Source organism: Sus scrofa, chromosome 16 (genome assembly GCF_054392235.1).
Source record: "Sus scrofa isolate SSC_HxYL_T2T_F1_AM1 chromosome 16, Sscrofa_HxYL_maternal_Yorkshire_Landrace_v2.0, whole genome shotgun sequence".
Classification (NCBI taxonomy): domain Eukaryota; kingdom Metazoa; phylum Chordata; class Mammalia; order Artiodactyla; family Suidae; genus Sus; species Sus scrofa.
Window position 1 is genome coordinate 80,461,276 of NC_139398.1, and position 27,906 is coordinate 80,489,181.

General features: G+C 42.8%; 2 protein-coding genes across 8 annotated transcripts in view; one reads left to right on the forward strand and one right to left on the reverse strand.

The window, feature by feature from the left end:
* GEMIN5 (gem nuclear organelle associated protein 5) overlaps positions 1-2,010 on the forward strand; it is a 47,685-nt gene extending 45,675 nt beyond the window's left edge. For all 4 annotated transcript variants that reach the window (XM_005672598.4, XM_005672599.4, XM_005672600.4 and 1 more), the window contains exons 27-28: positions 175-271; positions 1,054-2,010. In XM_005672598.4, the coding sequence (XP_005672655.1) occupies positions 175-271; positions 1,054-1,221 (265 nt within the window). In that variant the 3' untranslated portion in view covers positions 1,222-2,010. The remainder of the gene's footprint in view (positions 1-174; positions 272-1,053) is intronic.
* A 3,087-nt stretch (positions 2,011-5,097) lies between these two features.
* CNOT8 (CCR4-NOT transcription complex subunit 8) lies at positions 5,098-27,683 on the reverse strand. Of its 4 annotated transcripts, none has more exons than XM_013984900.3 (7): positions 27,555-27,683; positions 17,293-17,474; positions 15,202-15,395; positions 9,918-10,079; positions 9,186-9,330; positions 8,350-8,460; positions 5,098-6,612 (listed from the first exon to the last, which is right to left on the reverse strand). In XM_013984900.3, the coding sequence occupies exons 2-7, from the start codon at positions 17,407-17,409 to the stop codon at positions 6,463-6,465; spliced, it is 879 nt and encodes a 292-aa protein (XP_013840354.1). In that variant the 5' UTR covers positions 17,410-17,474; positions 27,555-27,683; the 3' UTR covers positions 5,098-6,462. The 4 variants fall into 4 exon arrangements, with proteins under 4 accessions (XP_013840354.1, XP_013840355.1, XP_003134168.1 ...); XM_013984901.3 differs by lacking the exon at positions 27,555-27,683 and adding an exon at positions 25,772-25,809; XM_003134120.6 differs by lacking the exon at positions 27,555-27,683 and adding an exon at positions 25,575-25,713.
* Between the last annotated feature and the right edge of the window lie 223 nt (positions 27,684-27,906).

Below are 27,906 nucleotides of genomic sequence, written 5' to 3' on the forward strand. Positions count from 1 at the left end.
TCTGAAAATGGGATATTATGTCAGGTTAAATTCTCTTCTCTTGGCCTTTATAAAGATGAGATAAAGACCCAGAGGACAAAGTAATTTTGTTTACAGGATAACAGAATTAAAAGTCATGTGGGGCAAGACATATGACATGCACTTTACTGTTACTGTTGTTGTTGTTGTTACTAGGAAAGAAGAAAAAAATGAGCCAGTTTCTCTGCCTGAATTAACCAAAAGGCTTACGGAGGCGAATGAGAGAATAGCTAAGTTTCCTGAGAGTATTAAGGTAAGATTTAATGGCAGTTCATTTGGTAAAACATTATATTTTTGTATTAGTTGGCGACACCAAATTCTTTTTTTTTTTTTTGTCTTTTTGCCATTTTTTGGGCCACTCCCATGGCATATGGAGGTTCCCAGGCTAGGGGTCCAATCGGAGCTGTAGCCACCAGCCACAGCCACAGCCATGCAGGATCTGAGCCGCGTCTGCAACCTACGCCACAGCTCACTGCAACACCAGATCCTTAACCCACTGAGCAAGGCCAGGGATCGAACCCGCAACCTCATGGTTCCTAGTCGGATTCATTAACCACTGCGCCACGACGGGAACTCCCAGACACCAAATTCTTTAGTGTCATCTACTTTGTTAGGTTTCTGAAATACGTACACATTGGTATGTGCTTCAAATTTGGGATCCTTTGGTGAACTAAAATGTTTTGTGAGAGTAGAACCACTGACAATGCAAACAATTTTATACCGCAGCCTTCAGAGAAATCTAACATTTTATAATTGAGCGATAAAGTAAAATTAGTTGGTACCATGTATTTGATCGCTTACAGATGGACAGGCGTATTGGATGTGGCCCTAGTAGCATCATAATAGAAGCATCATGTTTTAAATTCATTTGAGTCGGGCTCTAGGAAAGATTGTATCGTTTGAGAGGGACATCCCAGTTCTGAGTATCATCTCTCCTTAGAGTAACTGATGAAGAAGTGTCATTGGTGCCTTCTCTGCAGATGTTTGTGGCTCTCTTGTTAATGCTTCCTTGTTCATCCCCATGCCATCTTTCAGACCTGGCCCTTCCCAGACGTGCTGGAGTGCTGCCTCATCCTGCTTCACATCGGGTCCCAGTTTCCTGGCTTTGTGACCCAGGAAATGCAGCAACAAGCTCAAGAATTCCTCCTGAAATACGGCAACACTAAAGTTTACAAACGACAGTGCCAGACCCTCTGCACGTGAACTTTCAAGGACCTCTAAGAAACTGTGCCAAATTCAGAACATCCAGCACCTTTCACCTCTGCATTTACACCTCACCAGACACTGACTTGGATCCCTAAATGTTTCTGCAGTGATCTAAATAAGACAAATGAGGATCACGTTTGAATCAGCTCTGCACTTAATCACAGGGGAATCTGGCCTTGGACTCAATTGTGGTTTCCCACTGGAAGAAAGATCATGAAAAGCCAGCAGTAGTCACTCAGAACTAACGTGTGCAGAGTGATTGTTGGTCATCTCTAAAGCCTTATGCAGGTTTCACCCAAAGAGGAGAAACGTCTTTAAATTACCCAAAGTGTTATATTCTTAAACACAAGCTACCTTTACAAATGCTTCACCTGATCATAAACATGTCATTCTCCTTTGAGACAGAATTGCTGCATTTTATGATTATTGGTATGGTTTTTAAATTGTTTTTGTTAACTTGGGTTCACCCCTTCTACTCCTTCAAAGACTGAAGTTTGAATGTGAAATAGGCCTTACCCATCATGTTGACGCTTTATCCCATCTGAACTTTAGGTCAGAAGTTTGTTTTGGTGTTTCACAGAATTGCATATTTGAACAAATCATTTACTAAAACTTTAGAAGAACAAATAACTAACTCAGAAGTGTCTTATCCCTTCAGTTTTCTATGAAATGATTGATGATGACCAAAGTAGCTCAGGAAGAAATTACTGTTTCACTGGTTCTTAATCTCTTTTGGATCATAGGACCCTTAGAGAATTAAAGCCACAGATGATCTTTAAAGGAAAACGCATACTCCTCATTTTGCGTATGTAACTCAACGTTTGGACCGTTGAGCTCCAACTTCAGCATTCTAAGACCCTGCATACTATTTAATTATAAATCCTTGTGGGGCTTTGTTGTTCTTTGGCTTTGGGTTTTTGTTGATGTTACTGCTTTCCCCCAGTAATGAGCATTTTCTTCTCTTTGATTATTTACATAGTTGAACAATGTCAGGAAGAGATGTCTCTGTAATATCCTGGTTGCTAGGACATAAAAATCAAGCAGTCACAGGTGAGTTGGGAGAGAGCACTCTCCCATTACTATGTTCTTTAGAGACTCATTGTGAAGGTATTCCTGCTTCAATGTCCTGTTTATTTTTTCAGCTATTTCCTAGAGTTTGGGCTGAGGTGGGCAAGAATGAAATGCATTAACCGGAACTCTCTAGAAAGGAAAAAGTTTAAGAGGCAGTTTTCAAAGATCTGACTTACCAAGTTTGGTTCTGTCTTGTTTTAATTAGACCTAGCTTTAGAATTTAAAGATGCTAAACCTAAAAAAAGGAAATATTGTAGAACTTAGATCCTTATAGTTCTAAGTTAAGTGAATTTTAGGAAGAAGATGCATTGCTGTTAGAGGCTGAAGAATCCTGTTGCAAAGATATAAACAGGCTAATAAGTGGAGAACGAGATACCAGTTCTATAATCTTTGTGAAAATGAACAAATGCTTCACTTACAGAGACAGAAAAATACTTCTTTCCTTCCACTCGAGTAGAGAGCAGTATTAAACTAGAAATCCTAATAAGCACCTTCATGGTTTACCAAAACCATCACCTGTGGACGAGGGAAAGCTGCACACTCCTCCGTTACTGCTTGGCTAAGAACGAGAATTATTGCTTGACGACCAAGCAAGAACACTACCCAAAAGCAAAGAGGACAAACGACACAACTCCGTTTCCTCTCAAGCTCCTCTTTCCAGTACTAGATAGTACTGATTTGAAAAAATGGTTTCATTTCCATCTCCCTAATTATTAGAACCCCAGAGCACCAAAGAGGTGAAGCTTTCTGCATGGATAAGATATATCAAAGATAAATCACCAAGCAACTCAAGAAGCAGTTTTGGTACTTAGGCCATCCAAGATAACTTCATCTCTAGTAGATAACTGTATCTCTATTATAAGCCACCATCCTATTACCCAGATGGATGACTGAACTCTCCTCCCAGTGTCTCAATTTGCTTTCTTACTACTAATTATACATTCTTCATATACCAATGACTAGTCTAAATTACAGATCAAATCTTATCTATCCTGTTCTCAATTAGTTCCCACTGCTGCTGGAAAGATAATCTTGAAAGGGGCTTAAAAAGCACTCCCTGATTCCAGCCCTCACCTCTTGGTCACCTGTCCAGATGTTTTCATCCTTGCTTCTAGATTCCTGCTCCACTGGTCTCTGAACTGCTGGAACCCAGCAGGTTTTCACGTCATCTCAAGGGTTTTGCCCATGTTGTTCCCTGCCTTGCCCACTCCTGCTCATCTCTTAGATCTCAGCTTAAATGTTCTTTCTCTAAAAAGACTGTCCCTAAACTTCAACCTCAGTCAGGGACATCCCATCCAGTACTTCACAGGCCACAAATTGTATTTTTGTGAATTATTTACTGGCTGGCGACAGATTGTAAGCTCCAGTGAATGCAGAGATTATGTCTTCCACGCACTCTTTTATCCCTAGCCCCCACTTAACAGTGTATATAGTATTCAGTAGGTGCATAGTGGAAACAGCCACTTGAGAAACTGGGAAACTGGGAGAATGCTCATTAATAGCTTGCACTTGAAGGACTCTAAACTGAGCTTCCTACCAGCCCTGGCTGACAACTGAGGCTAGTAGATGGTAGTCAGCCTTACTGTGTTGGCAGAACATGGGAATTCAAGAACATCTGGCAGTACAAGAGCCTCCCCACCTCTCTAGCCATGATTTTTCAGTTACCCACAGTCAACAGCAGTCCAAAAATATTAAATGGAAAATTCCAGAAATAAGTAATTCATAACTTTGAAATTGTGGACATTCTGAGTAGCATGATCAAGTCTCAGAGCAGTCCCACCGTGTCCCATCCAGGACGTGAACCATCCCTTGGTCCAGCACATCCATACTATATACACTCCCTGCCCATTAGTATAGGAGCAAACAGAGCACAGAGGGCTCAGTACCCTCCATGGTTTTAGGCATCTACTGGGGGTCTGGAAACATACCCCCACAGATAAGGGGTTGAATTACACCCATAGTTAGCATTCTCTTGGTTACTCAAGACCACCCCTTTCTGATGATAACCACCGACGCACAGCCCTAAACACGCTCAGTGTACACAAGGTGAAGTTCTTTGCAGTTCCACTAGACTTGTGCCCCTTCTTTAGCACCACTTTAAGAAGATGTCTCTTATCTCTCCCGTGCAATGGCCGGACGCCTACTCAGCACTGAGGTCCTCAACGCTTCATCTCAACATTGCTCCTGACATGTCAGTAAGCCTTTTCTCACCTGTGGCAAAGGTAAATGCCCTATTTTAATCCAAATTTGTTAGGACATCTGTGTAGGGCTCACAGTCACCAGCAGGCCAAAGCACCTTGGCTGAGAACCACTGACCTATGCTGCTTTACTACACAACTTACAATGATATATATATACCACTTCCAGTATGTGAACAACCCAATCAAAATCCTAGATCTGCTCCTGCACTTGACTTCTTACAACTCCATGTTTTGGGGCCAACAGGACTGGAAACAAAGTCCTGAGCCAAAGCCTAGGGGATCAGAAGTTCAGCTTATCTAAAAGAAGTCCATTAATTAACGAGCAAATCCACCATATATAATGGAGTAGCACCAGGAAATATAATTAAAACCAGTTTCCTAATAAGGCCCAATAATCAGAGCATATGAAGTGAAGAGACAATTCCACTTACACAGTTGCTCATTAAAAGCTTCCTACAAAGTAAAACATTCTGTATGCAAGCCAGCTTGCAGCAAATAGAGGCAAGAGGGAACAGACAAGATGTTTCCATGTTACATTAGCCATCGACCTTCTTCTAGAGCTGGCAATTCAGAGCTTTGAAACACCAAACCTTCATGCCAGTGGTTGTTAAAAAGACATCTTTATTTTACAAAATTAAAAACATAAATAATATTTACAAGCATCTTAAATACCAGCTTATAATACTTGACATTTTTTAATCATTTCAAATTGAGTTTCTCATAAGCTTTTAAAATGCAAGACTATTTATCCATCAGTGAGTTACCAGTTTCCATTTCCACTATTACAAAGGAGTTTTTGGTTTTTTGAAATTGTCCATACCATAGTCATTCAAAAAAAAAAAAAAATACAGTGTACTTTTTAAATGATACCCTAGTATTAAAAAAAAAAAAAAAAAAAAAAAAAAAATCTTAGTCCTGAGCTTCCTACCCCAGTTGTGGGATATTACTCAAAGAGAACCCTATAAACCAAATTCCTGACTGCCCTGTTTACATGTAACTACGGTAACTTTTTAAAAGACTCACATTCCTGGAACTCACATTAATTCACCGCCCCAACTTCTCAGTCTGCTGAAAAGGAAAGGCAGGGAAAAGAGAAGAGAGGTGGGAGAATACAGATAACCATCTGAAATCACATTACTGAAAATACAACAGACTTATGATCCAAAGATGTGCTCAGGATCAAATCCAGGATATTTTATGAAAACTTAAATTGATTTCAAATGATGCACATATGACAGCAAATCTCAGTGGCACAATGGAACACAGACAAAGACCCTTGAGGCTGGCTAATTTAATACCATTCTGGAGTTCCCTATGAATAAAGGGGTAGATAGATTCAGTAGAATGTCGTTTTTAAGGAAAGCTTTCATTATCTGGTCTTCGTGTTTCAGCACTGAGTAATTCATTTCCACATAACAGCACATAAAGAAAAACTAACCAAGTGTGAGGAAAAGGTCCTCGAGAAGGGTCAAAATAAACAAAAGAACGGAAGGAAAGGAAAGGACTCAACGTCTATTACCCACTTCACAAGACCACCTTTTTGTTCCACTTTCCCACGAAGCCCTCAGCTCAGCTGAGAATCATCATCTTCAGACATTAGCAACAAATTTAAAAGAAGAATGACAACAGGTAAGAGTTATATACATTTTACTAGTATGTTTCTGACTTGTCCTGGATTTTAAAAGGTATCAAATGAGGCATGGATGCTGGTGGCAAGAGGCAACTGGAGAGGCGCAGGGATGAGGAACAGGGAAGATGTGTTTACAAATTGAGAGCAAACTCCCTTCTTCTGAATCTAAAATAAAGACATCTTTTGTCTTCAGTAGAACAAAAGTCTTTGTCAATGCAGATGGCAGGTACAGTTTGCTCAAAAGAAGTGGTCTCTCTTGGGTGGGAAGGTAAGTACACAGTCAGCACAGTCAGCACCACTCTGGGACCAGGCCCGCCCTGCAGAGCCCCGCCGCCATCACTGCTGCATGTTGTTGATGATCGCCAGGATGCTCATCTTCTCCTGGGCAGAGTCCACGTCCTCATTCTGCTTCTGGGCCACTCCCGTGCCTAGGCCATAGAGCCGCCCACAGTATTTGGCATCATCAATACTGTCCTCAAAAAACAACTGCAGGATAGGATAGAGAACCCCTGGTGAGAACCACGCCAAGAGTCACGCCAAGAGTCATGCCAAGCTGCACCACTACCACATAGGCACCTCCCAGCTCTCCTAAAGCCTTGAAAATCTAGCCAACCAGACACCAACTTCATAAAGGCAGGCTCCAACCCTTTCCTATACATGCTCCTTTCTGCTTTCAGTCTTTTCATGCTCCTTTCTGCTTTCACGCGCCTCTACTCTCCGTGAGTTTTCAAGGCCAGGATCCCTGTGCTGCTTGCTGTTGCCCATTTAGTACAACTGCCTCCATCTCCTCCCTTCTCTTTAACAGGAAGGGCAAAGGTTAAGAGCTTGAGCTCCAGACTGAGAATGAGTTGTTGTGTGATCTTAGGAAAGTTACTTCAATGTTCCTTAAGCCATGGTCTCCCATCTATAAAATGGGACAATGTTGTCACGAGTGAGAAATGGACATGAGGCACCTACACAGCAAGGTATCTCAACCGTTTGGGCACTAGTGAGCAGGATAAGTCATTGCTCAGGGGTGAAGGAGGTTGTCCAGTGTGTTGAAGTACCGTAGGATGTTAGCAACATTCCCTGGCCAGTGGTACACAACCCCACTCCAGGTTATGACAGCCAAAAATGTCTGCAGACATTGCCAAAGGTACCTTGGAGGGCAAAACTGGGAGCATGATGCTGCCAGCTTAGTTCTTCTTTCACAAGATTGCTCTGGCTATCTGGGGTCTTTTGTGATTCCAGATTCCATACAAATTTTAGGATTACTTGTTCAATTTCTGTGAAAAATGCCACTGGAATTCTGGTCAGGATTACAATGAAACTGTAGGCTGCTTTGGGTAGTACAGACATTTTTTAAAATATTAATTCTTCCAATCCATGGACCTGGAATATCTTTCCATTTATTTGTGTCTTCTTCAGTTTCTTTCATCACTGTCTTAGAGTTTTCAGTATGCAAGTCTTTCACCTCCTTGGTAAAATTTATTCCAAGGTTATTTTATTCTTTTTGACGCAACTATAAAATGGGACTGTTTTCATAATTTCTCATTCTGATAGTATGCCGTTCACCATTAGGATACAGAAACACAACAGATTTTTGTACATTAATTTTGTATTCTGCAATTTTACTGGATTCATTTATTAGTTCTAACAATTTTTTTGGTGGAGTTTTTAGGGTTTTCTATACATATTATCATGTCATCTGAAAAGAGTCATAGTTTTTCCTCCTTTCTGATTTGGATCCTTGTATTTCCTTTTTCTTTTCTTTCTTTCTTTTTTTTTTTTTTTTTTTGGCCTAACTGCTCCAGCTAAGAGCATGTTGAATAAAAAGTAGTGAGAGTGGGCATCCTTGTCTTGTTCCTGATCCTAAAGGAAAAGCTTTCAGTTCTTCACCACTGAGTTTGAGATGTTAGCCGTGGGACATTTGATAATTAACAGAACTTTGCATAAAATAAGTGGGTGGTTTGACATGTGTTCATATTATAGAAATTGGAATAAAAGCAAATCACTGCAAGGATTAGAGCTGCTAGGAACAGCAAGTATACGTCTAGCCTTGAGCGTATTGAGTAGCCTCCATTTCAAAATGCTTCTTTCCTCCCAAATCACACTTAAGGTACTGAACATATGCATAATGAACAAACCAAAAAAAAAAAATACTGCCTTCAAGGTAGTCATCAACTTCTACGAGAAACTATAAATTTTCAACAAACCTCAGCCCCAAAAGCCTCTCTGCCTCACCTCTTTCATCCTGAAGAATGCCATTCCCGTCAGCAGCGAGTCTGAGCCTGCCTGGTGCTGCCTCCCAATTCTCTGCAAATCCAACTGATCGGCAACTTCCTGAAGACCTCCCTGGAGATGTAAGGAAAACAAAGTTAGTGTCACAGTCTTGACTCCTCTACTGGAGTCAACTATGTCCACTCCTGACTTACTACATTTGGTGATGAGAAGTAGGAACAGGCCATTTACTTACCAGGCTTACCTGAGCAGTACCCCCTTCTTAGCGCTCCAAAGGATACACTGTATTCTATTCCACTTTTCCCGTCTTTGTTTTCTATTTCTTTAATTTTGTTTCTATATAATTTTGTCAGACCTCTGCCCCTGAAAATCCCCACTGCTTCAAAACAAGGTCAAGGGAATAGTAAACGCCAGTCTCATTCTAGACAGCAAGCCTCTCATTAGGGAAGGGAGTTCTTAAATCATCTAGGGCTAAGAACCCTTCTGAGAGTCTGGTACACAGTAGACCCCATCCCTATGAATCATTGTTATATATACTTCATGTCGCTAAGGGTTTCACTAGGTTCATGGGCCCTTAGTGAAGAATGCCTGCCTTAGGGTGAGAGAAGCAGAGGGGTCCCTTCCTGCCCAGGTTAAAGACAGTTAACACACAAATCCCGGTGCCAGTCTGTCAGGGTGCCAATACACCCGTGTCTAGTACAGTGCTGGCACCTAGCATGTACTCAAGGACGCATGCTGAACAAACCACAATAAAGCAAAATTACACGTCTGCTTTTTTTGTCTTGTTGTTGTTATTATTATTAAGAAATATATTGTGGAAAAAAAAAAATATCATGTACCTTAAGATTTTTGCAACTCTTCATCAGGTATTTCACATCATAAATGGATGGGAAGAAAAGGTTCAGAATATGAAAGAATTCATGTTCCTCTTCTGGCAGGCGAGAATCTGTAAGTAACTTTACCATGTAGCCAAAGTCATAGCCACTACAAGGAGAGAGTGAGGCAATGAGGTGAACGCAGCAGTCATCAGGCCCCAGGTTCAAATGCTTTATTGCTCGGTTTCCCATACGGCCTCATGTTAGGAACTTTACATTTTCCAAAGTAGCTTATCCTGTACTCTAAACGTTCCACTAAATAATAACATAACAGAGTAATGTGTACGACATATAAGAGAACTGAAGGGTTTATAAATGTGGGCTTTATTCATCAAAAATTCACAAGTACTGAAAGATAAAATAACCTCTCCTAAGGGGAATCTGGTTTTTGAGTACCCAGGAAACTCGAGGCCAGCCATTTAAAAGACAAGAAAAAGACAACCAAATGCTTCCACCCTCCTCATCCTCCTTCTTTCCACTTGGTGTACATCCACTGTATAGGCATGTGGTAGAGCCTATTACTCAAACCAATATGAGCCCCAAAGTGTTTTTTGCAAAACTGAAATATGAGCAACCAATACCATTTCAACTTTATAACTGCTAGTGAGCAACAAAAGAGAGCCAAGAGGACTCCAAAAATAACATAACGCAATTCCCTGCTTCCAAAGCAAGAGAGAAACATCCTCGGAGACTGACCTGTGAAATGAAAGCCACTTGACGTTGTCACAGAGAACCACCCCTGATGTCATAAGCAGCTCTGCAAAGTGCAACGTGTCAATCCCTTCCTCTTCATGCTTCTGAAACTGGAGTCCTGAGTTAGCAAGGAGATCTATGGAATCCTGGGAGTACATGTCCTCTCTGAAAAAGAAGGTGTGCCCGTCTCAGCTGGTGGATAAGGTAACAGAAGTAGTGGGCAACATTACCATCACCTTATAAACTACAGAATAGGTATTCCCGAAATGTTTTCATAATTTAAGAATAAATCAGAGTTCCCATTATGGCTGAGCAGTAACAAACCTGACTAGTATCCATGAGGACGCATATTTGATCCCTGGCCTTGCTCAGTGGGTTAAGGATCCAGCATTGCTGTGAGCTGTGGTGTAGGTTGCAGATGTGGCCCGGATTTGGCGTTGCTATGGCTGTGGCGTAGGCCGGCAGCTATAGTTCTGATTCAACCCCTAGCCTGGGAAGTTCCCTATGCTGTCGGTGTAGCCCTAAAAAGGAAAAAAAAAAAAGAATAAATCAATTCATTCCTTCTAGTATTCCAGTAAACATACAAAGTAATCTTATCTTGGAGCTCCCCTTGTGGCTCAGCAGGTTAAGAAGCCAACCAGTATCCGTACAGATGCAGGTTTGATCCCTGGCCTCACCCAGTAGGTTAAGGATCCTGCATTGCCATGAGCCGTGGTGTAGGTCACAGATGCAACTTGGATCCCATGTTTCTGTGGCTGTGGTATAGGCCAGCAGCTGCAGCTCTGATTCGACCCTGAGCCTGTGAACTACCATATGCCGCAGGTTAGGCCCTTAAAAAAAAACAAAGTCATCTTATCTCTGTGATGAAAAGAAAAATGAGATTTGCTCCCCCGAACAAAATAAATGTTTTCCTTATGAAATATTCGTATTTTCTCAATGTTCGAAAAAAAGCAGAATCAACCAATACAAAAATGCTTAAAATAGCAGAAAGTGAAAAAAAAAAGTTCTTATAATGTTACCACAAAGAAATAACTTTTAATTCAACTCAGTTTATATATCCTTACAGACTATATTCTCTACCTACATGTAAATACCTCCATCTCTACATCTATATTATCATAGGCTATCTTTCCAAATCAACACTCATAGATATACCACATCCTTTGTTACTGTCACTGTTCCACTGTAAAGATATATCCATTAATTTAAACACAGGAATATTTAGTTAGTTGTTTTGCTTTTTAGGGCTGCACCCGTGGCATGTGGAGGCTCCCAAGCTAGAGGTCGAATCAGAGCTGTAGCCACTGGCCTACACCACAGCCACAACAACACTGGATCCGAGCCTCCTGTGCAACCTACACCAGAGCTCACAGCAACACCGGATCCTTAACCCACTGAGAAAGGCCAGGGATCGAACCTGCATCCTCATGAATGCTAGTCAGATTCATTTCCACTGAGCCACAATAGGAACTCCTAAACACAGGATTATTTATACTATCGCATAACACAAAAGTAAGGAAATAACTCCTTTTCCATAAGATTTCATCATTTCCCTTTCCTGTTTTTCACATAAATTTAGAAGACTGAAAAGAAAAACACCACAATCTTAATTTTTTTCCCATGAAATTGAAACCAGTGTTGAATCACAATCTTTGGTTCCTGCTAAAATTAACATTATTTTAAACATAAACACAAACCCTGCAATAAATATAATCTTTATTTTCTCTTGCATATTAAATTGCCATTATGGTACAAATAACATGCTTTTATAATGGACTACTACATGCAATTAAAGGAAAAATCTTGATCATCTAAAATTATTCTCTGACTCTCTTCAAAATATATGAACAACAATCAAAAATTTATTCCTGGAGTTCCCTTCGTGGCTCAGCAGTTTGCAAACCTGACTAGCATCCATGAGGACTCGGGTTCAATTCCTGGCCTCTCTCAGTGGGTTAAGCATCTGGCATTGCTGTGAGCTGTAGTGTAGGTCTCAGATGGCTTGGATCCTGCGTTGCTGTGGCTCTGGCGTAGGCTGGCAGCTACAGCTCCAATTCGACCCCTAGCCTGGGAACCTCCATATGCCATGGGTGCGGCCCTAAAAAGACAAAAAAAGCTATGAGCTATCAGATGCTCCTCATCCCATTTAAACAAAGCAACTTTAAAGAACTGGGGCCCAATATGAAACTAACACCACTTCATACACTACCACCACCCCATACAATCAGCAAAACAATAGTCTCCCCAAATTTTCCCCTTAAAAATTACATCATCCTCAAAAACTTTAGAAAAGAACTATCAAATGATCCAGCAATCCTACTTCTGGATATATACACAAAAGAAATAAAATCAGTATCTCAAGGTGATATCTGTACATCCATGTTTATAGCAGCACAATTCACAATAGCTAAGAGGTAGAAACAACCCAAATGTCTGGCAATGGGTGAAGAGGTGAACAATATATGGTACATACATACAAAGGAATATTATTCAGCCCTAAAGAAGGAAAGTCTGCCACATGCTACAACATGAATGACCCTTAAGGACACAATGTTAAGTGAAATAAGCCAGTCACAAAAAGCCAAATACTGTATAATTCCAAAGAGATAAGGAATTGTAAGGAATTAAAGAAGTCAAAGTCATAGAAACAGAGTAGAATGGTGTTTACCCAGAGCCAGGGGAGGGGGGAGAGGAAAAAGGGGAGTTGTTTACTGGGTACAGAGTTTCAAGATGAAAGAGTTCTGGAGGTGTGCTTCACAAAATTGCAAATATACTTAACGTTATTCAACTACACACTTAAAAATGGTTAAGATGGGAGTTCCCTGGTGGCTCACACTATCACTGCTGAGGGCTGGGTCTCTGCTGTGGCATGGCTTAGATCCCCAGCCCAGGAACTTCCGCATGCTATGGGCTCGGCCAAAATAAATAAATAAGGAATGAATGAATAAATAAAGGTTAAGATGCTAAGTTTTATGTTCTCTGGTTTTTACCAGAAATTTATTAAAAAGTTCTCAAAGGAGTTCCTGTCATGGCTCAGCGGTTAACAAATCCAATTAGGAACCATGAGGTTGCAGGTTTGATCCCTTGCCTTGCTCAGTGGGTTAAGGATATGGTGTTGCTGTGGGCTGTGGTGAAGGTCACAGACATGGCTGGGATCCCACACTGCTGTGGCTCTGGTGTAGGCCGGTGGCTACACCTCTGATTAGACCTCTAACCTGGGAAACTCCATATGCTGCGGGTGCGTCCCTAGAAAGACAAAAAAAAAAGTTCTCAAAATTCAGAGTTCCCATTGTGGAGCAGTGGAAACGAATCTGACTAGGAATCATGAGGTTGTGGGTTTGATCCCTGGTCTCGCTCAGTGGACTGGGGATCCGGCGTTGCCATGACCTGTGGTGTAGGTTGCAGATGCAGCTCGGATCTGGCATTGCTGTGGCTCTGGCTAGGCTGGCAGCTACAGCTCCAATTAGACCCTTAGCCTAGGAACCTCCATATGCCACGGGTGCAGCCTTAAAAAGAACAACAACAAAAAAAGAAATCCTCAAAATTTGCCCCATATCAGATAGGCTTCAGTTTCAATTTACCTTGATTAGCACCCACTCCAAACCTTACTTCTATTCTGAAAGAGAGTAATAACCCTGTTTGACAAATAAGAAAACTGACTTACAGAGAATAAAATAACAACCCAAATTAACCCAGCTAAGAACAGCAATTCGAACACTGATTTCCTAATTGAGGAAATGATTTCCCCCTCTCATTTTTTGCTTTTTTTTTTTTTTTTTTTTTAAGGGCCTCGCCTGCAGCATATGGAAGTTCCCAGCCTAGGGATCGAATTGGAGCTGCAGCTGCCGGCCTACACCACAGCCACAGCAATGCAGGATCCAAGCCTCATCTGTGACCTACACCACAGCTCATGGCAATGCCAGATCCTTTACCAACTGAGCAAGGCCAGAAATCAACCCACGTCCTCATGGACACTTCAGGTTCGTTTCCCCTGAGCCACAATGGGAACTCCTCCCCTTTTAATTTTAAACAGCTTGATTGAGATATAATTCACATACTAAACAATTCACTCTTTTAAAGTAAAAAATTCAGAGTTCCCACTGGCTCAATGCAATCCAACTGCAGCAGGTTGGATCGACGCAGAGTCACGGGTTCAATGCCTGGCCTGGCGAGGTGGGTTAAAGGATGAGGAGTTGCCAGCTACGGCACAGGTCACAGCTCCGATTCAATTCCTGGCCCAGGAACTTCCATATTTTACAGGTGCAGCCATTAAAAAGGGGGGGGGGGGGGACATAATTCCATAGCACAGTTTCAGTGTACTCAAAGAGCTATCCGACCACCACCAATTATAAACCATTTCATCACCTCAAAAACAAACCCCATGTCCATCAAGCAATCACACTCCATTACCCCATAACCTCCCTACCGCCCACTCTGGCTACTAGTTTATTTTCAGCCTCTAGACTTGCCTATTTGGGATATTTCATATAAAGAGAATCATACAATATGTAATCTTTTGAGTCTGACTTCTTTCCCTCAGCCTGTTTTCAAAGTTCATCCACGTATAGCATGTGTCAGTACTTCATTCCCTTTTACTGGCCAGGAACCTTCCATGGCACAGGTGCACGTTTATCCACTCCTCGGTTCACACACTTGGACGGTTCCCACTTTGGGTTCTTTATGAATAACTGGTGCTACAAACATCCGTGTAAAGTTTTTACATGGCTACGTCTTCATTTCTCTTGGGCATATGCACTCCTAGGAGGGAAATTGCTGGGTCATATGGTAACTCTATTTTTAACCTTCAGAGGAAGTGTTTATTCTCCAAAGGGATTGCACCATTTCATATTCCCTATGGCAACAGAAGAGAAGCCTACTTTCTCCACAGCTTCGCCAACATTTAATATTCTGTCTTTTTGACTACAGCCACCTAGTGGGTATAAAATAGCATCTCATGGTTTTCATTTGCATTTCCCTAATGACTAAAGATGGTAAACATCTTTTCATGTGTATATCAGACATTTCTAAATCTTCTTCGAAGAAATGTCTATTCAGATGTTGTGCCCATTTTTAACTGGGTTGCATTTATATCGTTGCCTTTTAAGAGTTCTTTAAGGACTTTACTTTCTGATATTCCTTACTCCATCTTCTGCTTGACTGCCCTATCCAACCCCTGCTTGGGTTTGGTGAAAACAAAACTTCAAATCAATAAAATCAGTTAGAAATCACAGTCTTCGCAAATGTAGCAGATCTAAGAAGAACACTGAGAAGTGTCTCAGACACTTACGTAAGGTTGAATTTGAAGTTAAACTGCCAAGTGTTGATTCCAGAAGGATATTCTCCCTTCTCATTCGTGAATGTAAGGCCCAGCTGGATAATTTTTAAAAGGTCAACATTGCACCGTAAAAGCTGATACTGGTAATCTATGGAACTACGAAATTCACCAATTGGTCGCACCACAACACCTGGAAATTCTGTGTCCTAGAAAAGGAAAAAGTCATCATAAGGTATCACAACTGGATGTTGAACTGATCATTCATAAACGAAAATTGTACCTTAATTTATGAACGTTCCTGACAGGTGCTAAGCTCAGGCACAAAAATTCACCTTAAAATACTGATTTCATTGAGAGCTACAGAAGGAGCACCAGAATCATGAAGCTTTGCACCACTGGAGGTCCTAAAAAAGGATGTGCACAGAAATAGCTGACCAACTCTGGGTCCGTTAAGAACATTCTAGGTTCCTACACAGGTGACTAGAAACCATCTAGGGTGAGAACAATATATGAATAAAAATACAATAGAGGGAAGTGAAACAGCCATTCAGAAAATAAATAAATAAATAGCATGTAAAAAAGCCTGTTACAAGATCAGAGAGAGTACTAAACACTAGGCTAGAGTTAATTCTTCTTTCCCCACAGCAGGAATCGCAAACGCCAGGCAACTAACATTAAGGAGTAAAGTGCATGGGGTATGAGAATGATTATGATTACTCAAGAGTACATGCCTCCCCTAAAAGGGCCCTGACAGCTTCCTCCAAACTCTCCAAATGTCAGGCCGGAATGTAGACCCTTTAAAGCCAGATCATCTCATTTTTTCCAGAGATGACAGAAATCCAGGATTTAAGTATGTCTCTTAATTTTTATTTATTTATTTATTTATTTTTGCTTTCCAGGGCCACATCCACAACATATGGAGATTCCCAGGCTAGGGGTCCAATTGGAGCTGTAGCTGCCAGTCTTCGCCAGTCACAGCAACGCCAGATCAGAGCCACGTCTGCGACCTATACCAGAGCGTACGGCAAGCCAGATCCTTAATTCACTGAGCCAGGCCAGGGATCAAACCCAAAACCTCATGATTCCTAATTGGATTCATTTCCACTGTGCCACAACAGGAACTCCATATGTCTCTTGATTTTTAAATGGTGGCAACCACTTTTTAAAAACTGCTTTAAACACTGCTGTCAGTCAAATTCACCTTATCTGTGGGACAGATGGGGCTTATGGGCTGAGACAACTTCCGCTTTGAAGACTTTCATGCCCTGGAGTTTCTGTGTCTCAGTGAGCTAAGGACCCAGAGTTGTCACTGCTATGCTGATGGCTCAGGTCGCTACTATGGCATGGGTTCAATCCCTGGCCCGGTGACTCCCACATGCCACAGGCATGCCCCCCGTCCCCCCCAAAAGAATTCCATGCCCTCATCTTTTCTTCCCCCCCTCATGGCTACACCCTCAGCAGATGGAAGTTCCCAAACCAGGGGTTGAATCTGAGCTGAAGCTGTGACAACACTGGATCCTTTAATCCACTGTGCCAGGCAGGGAACTGAACCCACGCCTCCACAGTGACCCAAGCCACTGCAATTGTAACTGTTTCTGTTGTTTTTTTTTTTCCTCTTTAGGGCCACGTACATAAGTTCCAAGGCTACAGGTCAAATCAGAGCTGCAGCTGCTGACCTGTGCTACAGCTGTAGCAACATGGGATCTGAGCCAAACTAGTGACCTAAGCCACAGCTTGAGGCAGCAGCCAGATACTTAACCCTCTGAGCAAGACTAGGGATTGAACACACATCCCCATGGTTACTAGTCAGATTCTTAACCCAATGAGACACAATGGGAATTCCTGAAGTCAGATTCTTAACCCACTGCACCATGGCGGTAACTCCTAAAGACTTTCAAATGAAGAGAACATCATAAATAATCTTAAGATATTAGAGGTTCTCTTCTCAGACACAGTGGCTACCCTGATGTTTCATAAAAGCAACATAACTTTCCATCACATTTAATTTACCAAGTCTTTACTGTAATCATTTCTTTCAAAATCTCACATGAAATATTCCCTAAGTCCATACCAGAAGGTGAGTCAAAAAGCAGAGCTCTTTACCATGGCAATATAACTGTAACTAAGCACAATTTCTCGGATCTTCCTCATCTCTTCTTCTAGATTGCTGGCCCAGACTTCACAGATGACCTGGCTGTTCTCCACAAGTGCAGCAGGCATCCTGAAGAATCTTGAAGCTGCTTTCAGCTGACTATGTTATAGGGCAAGTCAATGGTTGATCTGATCTACATTCAAAAACAGATTTTGACATAATTTTAATTTATACAATGGCATAAGGTGTTAACAAAACAAAGACATTGAAATAGTATTTCACCATCACTTAATCAGCTTAAGCTAAAACATTAAGACTATTATATTTATTCTCCACTTTATATGATACCAGAACTTGCCTTGGTCAAGAAAGACACACACACACACACACACACACATTCTTTCTCCCTCCCTCATTTCTTTAGCCTGAAGAAACGGGGAAAAAAATAAATTAATTAAAAAAAAAAAAAAAAGAAACATGAAGAAACTTTTGGCCAAACTGCCCTTTAGCACAGAACTAAAATCATTACCCTAAACTGGTTTTTGAGCCCTCTCCAGACTACCTAAAGACTAAAATAGCCCTCTATGATCACAAATATGCCCTCATCCATCACTTTCATATCACTCTGCAGAGAAATCAAATCATGGAAACATTTCTAAAGGAATGGCTTTAGGAAGTTCCCATATGGCACAGCAGGTTAAGGACCCAGCATTGCCTCAACTGCAGCATACATCCGATCCCTGGCCCAGGAACTTCCACACGCCCAGGGTGCACTAAAAAAAATAAATAAATAAATTTTAATTTTAAAAGTAAAATAAAGGGGAGTTCCCTTCATAGCACAGCAGAAATGAATCCGACTAGGAACCATGAGGTGGCAGGTTTGATCCCCAGCCTCGCTCAGTGGGTTAAGGATCCGGCGTTGCTGTGAGCTATAGCGTAGGTTGCAGATGCGGCTCGGATCTGGGGTTGCTGTGGCTGTGGCCTAGGCTGGCAGCTGTAGCTCCAATTAGATCCCTAGCCTGGGAACCTCCATGTGCCACAGGTGCAGCCCTAAAAAGACAATTAATTAATTAATTAATTAATTAATTAAAGGACTCGCTCTAGCCAGTTTTTTTTTTTTTTCTTTTTAGGGCCGCACCTACAGCAAACTGAAGTTCCCAGGTGAGGGGTCCAATTGGAGCTACAGTTGCCAGCCTATGCCCCAGCCACAGCAACACCAGACCCGAGACTCGTCTTTGACCCACACCACAGTTCACGGCAACGCCGGATCCTTAACCCACTGAGCAAGTCCAGGGAGAGAACCAGCATACTCATGGATACTAGTCAGGTTCATTATCACTGAGCCACAGCAGGATCTCCCTAGCCAGTTTAAATGTCCTGGGATCTCTGAAAGCTTGAAAGAATGTGGACTTCACCTTTCACACTGAAGTCTTAGCATCCATATAATGAATATGAGCATGGGACTTGTCCCTCCACTCAACAAAAAGGAAATTCTTTTCCCCCACAATTCAAAAGTCAAATACAACTAAAGGCAAAGAGATCATAAAGTGAGATTAAGTAGTAAAATCAATCCCATGTGCTAATTTGAATCACAATGAAAATTAGAATCTGAGTTATGAATGTCTACTTTTAAACATATAGTATAATTATAAAGAAAATAAGCACGCAGTTCCCATCGTGGCTCAGTGGTTAATGAATCCAACTAGGAACCATGAGGTTGCAGGTTTGATCCCTGACCTTGCTCAATGGGTTAAGGATCCAGCGTTGCTGTGAGCTGTGGCATAGGTCGCAGACCCAACTCGGATCCCGTGTTGCTGTGGCTCTGGCGTAGGCCATAGGCCCGCGGCTATAGCTCCAATTCAACCCCTAGCCTGGAAACCTCCATATGCACAGGAGCGGCCCTAGAAATGGCAAAAAGACACACACACAAAAAAGAAAATAAGCAGCAATTCAACATTAAGAATAGAAAAGAACTGGTATAAATAATTCAACCAGAAGCAGAATGATTTATAGTGTATATTCTGGGAGGAAACTGGGGAGGCAACAGTATCCTGGGATTTAGTCTACACTCAGTCTGAACTTTTAAATAAATCTCAATATGGTTCAGCCTCGAAGCAATGCTGTTATTATAGCAATGAGATGCTTAGTTATAAAAAGATGAAAAGGAGTTTACCATAAGGGCATTGACTTAAAAGCCAAGCCCATTCATGGATCCCCAACATAATGTAACACTAGGTTCCAGTGTATATATTGAGGGGGAAATTCCTAGAAAGACTAAAAGGAATCTTTGCTTTCTACTTTCAAGATGGGCGGATCAACAGTAAAACTCAATCAAGGAGTTCCTGTCATTGCTCAGCAGTAACATAAGGACTCAGGATCAATCCTGGGCCTTGCTCAGTGGTTTACGGATCTGGTGTAGCCACGAGCTGTGGTGTAGGGTCACAGACGCAGCTCTGATCCTGTGTTACCACTGCCATGGCTGTGGTGGAAGCCGACAGCTACAGCTCCAATTCAACCCCTAGCCTGGGAACTTCCACATGCCACCGGTGCAACCCTGAAAAGACAAAAAGAAAATCTCGATCAAAACAAAGTTGGGGAGTTCCCGTCGTGGCGCAGTGGTTGACGAATCCGACTAGGAACCATGAGGTTGTGGGTTCGGTCCCTGCCCTTGCTCAGTGGGTTAACCATCCGGGGTTGCCGTGAGCTGTGGTGTAGGTTGCAGACGCGGCTCGGATCCCGCGTTGCTGTGGCTCTGGCGTAGGCTGGTGGCTACAGCTCCGATTCAACCCCTAGCCTGGGAACCTCCATATGCCGCAGGAGCGGCCCAAGAAATAGCAACAACAACAATAACAACAACAACAAAAAAGACAAAAAGACAAAAAAAAAAAACAAAAAAAACAAAAACAAAGTTGGCATTCTTAAGTGACATCGTTTCTCTGAGACACTTCTGAGAAACCAATCTGTTGGTTTGTGACCACCCCTGGAAGATTCCATTTATTCAAGTTACTCTATACTTTGACAGATGCTTCTCTGAAATTATAACGGACTTATTGTAATTACTCTGAAACTTCAGTAGACTGTAGCTTCCTAACAAACATGGGTGAACACTTCTTAAGGGCAGAATCCACTTCTCATTTTTTTTGGGGGGGGGGGATCTTTTCTAGGGCCGCTCCCGCGGCATATGGAGGCTCCCAGGCTAGGGGTCGAATCGGAGCTGTAGCCACCGGCCTACGCCAGAGCCACAGCAACTTGAGATCCAAGACGAGTCTGCAACCTACACCACAGCTCATGGTAATGCTGGATCGTTAACCTACTGAGCAAGGCCAGAGATCAAACCCGCAACCTCATGGTTCCTAGTCGGATTTGTTAACCACTGCGCCACGACGGGAACTCCCTCATTTTTAGTTCTACACACAATGGGCATGAATTAAAGGCTTGAAAAAGAACAAATCAAGAACATCGGAAAAGTTCAGACTGAGTGTAGACTAAATCCCACTAACTGACCAAAATTAAGAAAATTTGGGGGAGTTTTCACTGTGGTGCAGGAACACAGGTTCAATCCCCAGCCCGACACAGGGGTTAAATGATCTGGTGTTGACGTAGTATGGTTATAGGTCCCAACTGCAGCTTGGATCTGATCCCCTGGCTGGGAATTTCATATGCCATGAGCTAAGAAAAAAAAAAAAAAGAAACTTTGGAGACTCAGAACTTTTTTTTTTCTTTTTAGGGCCGTGCCTGCAGCATATGGAAGTTTCTGGGCTAGAGGTTGAATCAGAGCTGCAGCTCAGGCCTACTCCACAGCCACAACAATGCTGGATCCAAACTGCACCTGCAACCTTTGCCACAATGGTAGATTGTTAACCCACTGAGCAAGGCCAGGGATGGGACCCACAACCTCAGAGGGACAATATCAGATCCTTACCCCAATGGGCCACAAGAGGAACTCCGAGAACTTTAGATTCTAAACTATGCTTAAGGTTTTCCCTTGCAAAGGGCATAAAACAGTTTCTGTGACCCTTAGTGTTAAATCAGTACCACCTGGCTTCTTTCTTTCCCTAACTGAAACAAAGCACTTCCTTTTTGGTGTCACTGCAAACACAATCATCAACTACTTTAGGGGAAGTGGCTAACACTAGTGGATCCATTTTCATAAAACAAAGGCAACAAAAGGGACTCAAGTAAAAAAAATGTCTTCAGCCTCCAGGCAGCAAAGAGATGGTTTAAAAAGAGGACAATCAATCAGATATTTATATTAAACCTTAGACCCAGGCTCCCCAGCCAAGAAGCTCTTAAACTTGTATCAAAAGAACTCAGGAAACAATCCCAGGATTGGTCAAATAAAAGATGATATGAACATCACTATAGATAATTACTACAAGGCACTACAACTTCTCAGATTTAAGTCTGGGTGTTCATAATGAACTAAGAAAATAAATTTAATTGGCCATCAGTGGAGAATGCTAGTGAATGGACTAATTTTTAAAAATAAGTATCTTTCCTATATAAACTGTACCAAGTAAACAAATAGTTAAAAGGAAGGTTTCTCTTTGCAAAAGTTGTATAGCTAAAAACATATATGAAATGACAAACTTTCACTGTTTTGTAACTCCTAGTGAATTTATAGATCTGGGCAATAATCATAATGGCATTTATATGGAATATCCAGAAAAGGCAAATTTATAAAGACAGAGTAGACTACAGGTAGGATGGGACTGAGAGTTAACTGTAAATGGGAATGAGATATCCTACTGAGGTGACAAAAATTTTCTTAAACTCAATTACAATGATTACTGCACAACCCAGTAAAATTACTAAAGATCACTGAAATGGGTGAGTTTTATAGCACGGTAAATTATACCTCAATGAAGTTGTTAAAATAATCACAATGGCCGTAATCATCATAAAAAGACACTACCAGGTATTATGTGCCTCCAGACAGAACACATCACCACTATGAAATAATCTTGCCAAAAAAATCCCACTTGAGTCTGACCAGACCTCTACATTTAACCATCAATTTATGGGAAATAATGAAGACAGAGGATCATATTAAGTGACACCACAGTAATGCAATCAGAAAAATCCAGAAACTTCTATGGAAGACTACAGAACCCAGCTTCTTCAACAAATAAATTGCAAGAAATACATATAAAAGACTCTCAAGAGACCCATCCACCAATCAAAATGTATAGACTTTAGTCTGCTTTAAACAGAGGAAAAAAAAAAAACCCACAAAACTACAACATTTTTGAGACAATTAGAAGTTTGAACAATGTCTAATTTTGGTTTTTTGTTTCAAGGTTTTGTTTTGCACTTTTTTTGGTGTTATACTGTGCGGTTTTTTTTTAAGGTTTTTACCTTTTAGAGATAAATAAAATAGTTATAAATTTTAATAAGAAAGGTGGAATTTGCTTCAAAATAATAGTTGAGAAAACTCACAGCTTTGTTCAGTACCATCTTTCTCTACATTTCACAAATAAGAAAACTGAAATTCAGAGATATTAATTTAAAAAGGCAGCAGCATGACTTCCATTTCCAAGAAAATTCGCTTTACAAAACAGGGGTTAGGGATTAAGAGGTAAAAACTATTATACATAAAATAAGCTAAAAGGATATATATTGGACAACAAAGGGAATACAGCCAATATTTTATAACTATAAATGGAATATAAACTTCAGAAACTGTGAATCACTGTTTACACCTGCAACTTATATAATATTGTACATACTTCGATTGTAAATTTTTTTAAAATTATCTTTAAAAACTAACCAACATATATATACAGTGGAATACTACTCAGCCATAAAAAAGGACAAAATAATGCCATTTGCAGCAACATGGATGGAAATGGAGACTCTCATACCGAGTGAAGTAAGTCAGAAAGAGAAAGACAGACACCATATGATATCACTTATCTGTGGAGTCTAAAATATGGCACAAATGACCTATTCACAAAACAGAAAAGATCATGGACATGTAGGACAGACTCCTGTTTGCCAGAGGGAGGGGGAGGGATTGGGATGGATTGGGAGTCTGGGGTTATTAGATGAAAACTGAGAGGACGGGCAATGAGATCCTGCTGTTTAACACAGGGAACTACATATCTAGTAACTTGTAATGGAACATAATGGAGGATAATGTGAGAAAAAGAATGTGTATACATATACATATGACTGGATCACTTTGCTGTATAGCAGAAATTGACAGAACAATGTAAATCAATCGTAATAAAAAATTTAAAAAAAAACTAACCATTGTTGGAGTTCCCACCATGGCATAGTGGGTTTAGAAACTGACTGCCAATGGCTTGGATCATTGGGGAGGTGCAGAAGCACAGATTCAATCCCTTGCCTGGCATTGCCATAGTTGGAATCATAATTAAATCCCTGGTCCAGGAACTTCCATATGCCACAAGTGGGGCTATTTAAAAAAAAAAAAAAAAAAAAAAAAAAGCTAACCATTGTTATACACACCTGACAAATGAGGAAATTAAAAGCGGACCACAGGCAAAAATATTTAAGACATCCTTGCATCAAACCCTTATCTAGGAAAACTGTGGAAATAAACAGTAGCTCGAAAGCCCCCAAAAGCAGTAACACTCAAAAACTTTTGAAATGGAATCACATTGCACACATTGAACTTAGCATAAATTATTGGATGTACTAACCAGAAAGAAAAATAATAATAATAGTAATGATAATAATTCCAGCAATTCTGCCTGTCACTTTCCACTTGGTGAGCACATGCTCCAGTACCAGCCTAAAATGGGGATCACAAACTACTGTTCCCCTAGGTTATCAGTCTTCCTCCTTTTATGCCTCCCCCTCTCCATCCCAGCACGCCCCAGTGTACAGGCACACTGCACCTCAAAGTGCAAAACGACTCTATGCCATTCGATTTTGTCTATTTACACAATACAGCCCCTAAAGGTAACTTAATTACTTTATCTGGGTTACAACCTAAGAAACAGTAACGAGTTTCAAAACTGAAGGAATAAGGACAGTACTGGATTTACTGAAACACGGCCATCTCCAATTCTCCCCTTCCTAATGAATTCTAAAGGATAATTCTGGTTGCAAGCAACGTTGGCCCTGCAGGTTAACTTTAAAACTCGACTCCCACTCGAGCTACTCCACTCTACATGAAAGCAAAATGCAAACCCGGATACCTGTTGTTGTTACCCAGTACCAGAAGGAAAAGTCACACTGCAGTTACTGACGTCCCTGCCCCATGCTGATCTGTAGACAGAACTGTGCAGATAGCCACCCCCTCCAATAATGATCTGCACTGTAAACTTTTCCAAAATAAAGCTTACTGACCCAGGAAAGCCCTGAAGAGCAGCTAAAGTCCCCCGAAGCTTTCTCTGCAACCCATCCGGAGTACGAGACTTTGCTTAGGAAGAGAATGTTTTGGTTTTCTGGTTTTGTTTGTTTAAGTGTGCAAGGAAATAAACATACTCACTTCCCCATTCTAGAGGAGCGGACAAAGGCTTTGCCGCGCAGAGATAAAATGGAAAAGGAAGTAGCAGCGCTTTAGAAGAAATGGCAGCCGCTCAGAAGAGGGTACAACTCCATACGCCGCCGCGGGGGCCGCCATCCTCCCCTCCCCGGCCCCAGACAAACAGTGTCCCAAGACACCACCCTGGACGGAACCGCAGTTCAACCAGTTCTTAAAACCACTCATGTGGCCCAGGCCTGTGAGCTGGCTCCTACAGAGCCAAGAGCTCTGGGTCACGAAGCCAAAGAAAAGGAAAACTTGTGCAAGAACCAGGAGGAAGGAGGCGGCCCGCAAGGTTCCAAACTCTGGTCCTCTCCCTCCCACCGTCTCCCGTTATCTTCGATTCTCTTTCCGGACCACTCTTCCACTTAAAACCACCCTCAGCCCTCTCCACCTCCTTTTAACTACCCCCTTTTTTTTTTTGAGACAGACCTAAATTCGAAATCAGGACATGGACTAGCTGTGTTTGGCTTTGCATAAGTTACTTAGCCTCTCTCGTGCCTCAGTTTTCCCTTCTTGTAAAATGGGTTTAATGACGGTAAACATCTTGGAGGATTGCAGTAGAGGTTAACAGAACGAAACATACGAGGTGCTTTGTAAAGTCCGGACACACATCACTAGAATATTACCGTGTGGCAGTGGTAGTTATTACGGCTATTATTCGATGGGCCTCTTTTTGTTTTCACACACCCAGTCCCTCACGCATACTCACACTCCTCTTCCTCCCGCAGGCCCTTATAGCCTCCCACACACTCTCATCCCACGCTCCTCTCTGATTAGCGCGGGCTCGCTTACCCTGACCCGCAGGGCCCGCGAAGCGCGGGCAGACGGGCTGCGGGACAGACTCCCCGGGAGCTGTAGCAGCTGCCCCCGACCCGACGTTCTTCTCACCCTGCCCGGGATCCGCTCCTAGAACCAAGCGGCCTAGTGAGATGGGCGCCCTCGTGCCCAGAGCGACCTTACGCACCACCCACCAAACAATCTGGTCGTACCGCTCTATCCATCCGATCCGCCCGACTCGCCTGCTCTCTTCGCGTCACAGCAAACGCGCGCGCCTGACCCTCTCCGCCCCTCCCCTTCTGCGCGCCCCCGGCGACTCCGTCCGTGTTCGCTCAGCGCGAGAGCTCGCGAGAGCGACGCGCAGGCGCAAAACCAAGAGCGAGTCGAGAAAAAGGCGGGGCGGGGCAACCTCGGAGGAGGCCTTCGGAACCTCGCCTCCACCCACCCCAAGCCTACGCGTGATTAGTTGCGTCGGTTCAGTTCAGTTTGAGGACCGCCCCTCCATTTCGGTTCCCCTTCCGCGCGCTCGGGAAGGGGCGTGGTCTAGAACTAGCCCATCCCCGCGGGGGGCGTGCCTTGCTAGACCAAAGGGTGTGGCGTGTCTGACCAAATACCCTAAATTACCAAGTCCCTTCCTCCCTTCTTTGAAAGACCGTTAAAATCGTTGCCAGGAGCGAAGTTGGGGGCAGGATCGCTGGGGGAGCGCCTGACCCCCTTCCTTCTGTACTAACGCGGCCCCACTTACAAAACTTCTGCCTTAAGCTTCCTTTCCGGCAAACAATTGTTTGCGGGTGGGCCAGCACCCCCAAACCGAGTCTGGGTGACGTCCGCCGAGGCCCGCCTCCCTCCTCCCACCCTCGCTGGTTTGGGCAGCCAGCATTACCATAGCAGCCAGCCCGCTGGGGTTTGCTCGGGTAACAAAGAAGACGCTGCCCGGTGGGGGAGGCACTGGGCCAGCGCTGCCGCCCTCCCGCTTTCGGAGAACCTCCGAGACCTGGCGGACGCTAGGCGAGCTCGTGGGATCCTCCATACGAGAGCAGTGGTGCCCCGGCCTCGCTTAGCAATATCCTTTTAGCCCCCACCTTCCCTCCGATTCACTGTGAATCCTATTTGAGAAGAGAGCTCTTTGCCAACACCTGTCCTTGGCAGTATTTGACCAGGCGGGGAAGGTTCAGCGCTGCCTCGCGTTCTCCAGCTGTGGGAGAGAAGACAAAGCGCTGGTTTCCCGCACACAGCTGACAATTCCAGGCCGCCCTCAGTCACCGGCTCAGAACTCCACTCTATCCCTGAGGGACGGTGCAGCAGACTCCGCAGAGCATGGCTCTAGTTATACTCCTAGATGCCTCCACTCGAAGGGGGCTGCTGATAAGTGGATTTCAAATTCACCCCCGAATCACTGCGCCTTTCTACGTTTAAACATTACCTCCTAAAAGCAATCTCTAAAACCCCACATCCGTTTCCCAGGCTGGAGGCAGGGCAAGCCTTCATCGGCAATTCCAACCTAGAGTCCCAAAGGCTAGTCTCCAGGAAAGTGCACTCCCAACACATCAAATGCACCTTCTGAACACGCCTCCTCTTCTCCCCTCCTGATGAGTCTGTTTCCTTCTCCCATAACATAGAGATATGAGTAACAATCTCACACAATGTCTGTGTTAATACATAGGAAAACCACACCGCACTAAGGAAGATATATAAGTGTATTCAACCAAGAAATGTTCCTAGGAGTTCCCGTCGCAGCTCACTGGTTAACGAACCATGAGGTTGCGGGTTCGATCCCTGGCCTTGCTCAGTGGGTTAAGGATCCAGCGTTGCCGTGAGCTGTGGGGTAGGTTGCAGACGCCGCTCAGATCCGGCGTTGCTGTGGCTCTGGTGTAGGCCAGCAGCTATAGCTCCGATTGGACCCCTAGCCTGGGAACCTCCATATGCCTCAGGTGCGGCCCTAGAAAAGGCAAAAAGACAAAAAAAGAAAAGAAAAAGGAAGTGTTTCTGGCCTGCCTCAGTTTGTCATCCGTGAGATATCCAGTCTGTGTTAGTGCTGCAGACTTAATCATTCTGTTCAGCAATACTGTGCCGAGAAAGCAGGCAAGACGCTCCTTTCCCCCGTCCTGTGAGTTTCTAATGTCCTTTCATACACTTGTAATTACTTTCAGGAGAGGATAGCCCTCTGGGGATCTAGTCATGTGAGGAACAGCTTGTTTTTTCCTGCAGCACTGGTCCTGGTGTCTGCTGAAACAATCAAACAGGAAACACACTCCATCTCCTACCCCACAATACCCCCTCTCCCAGAACTGTGTTCATTTCTCAGGTTACGGAAGGTAAAGGTAAAATGAACACACTGATTGCTTGT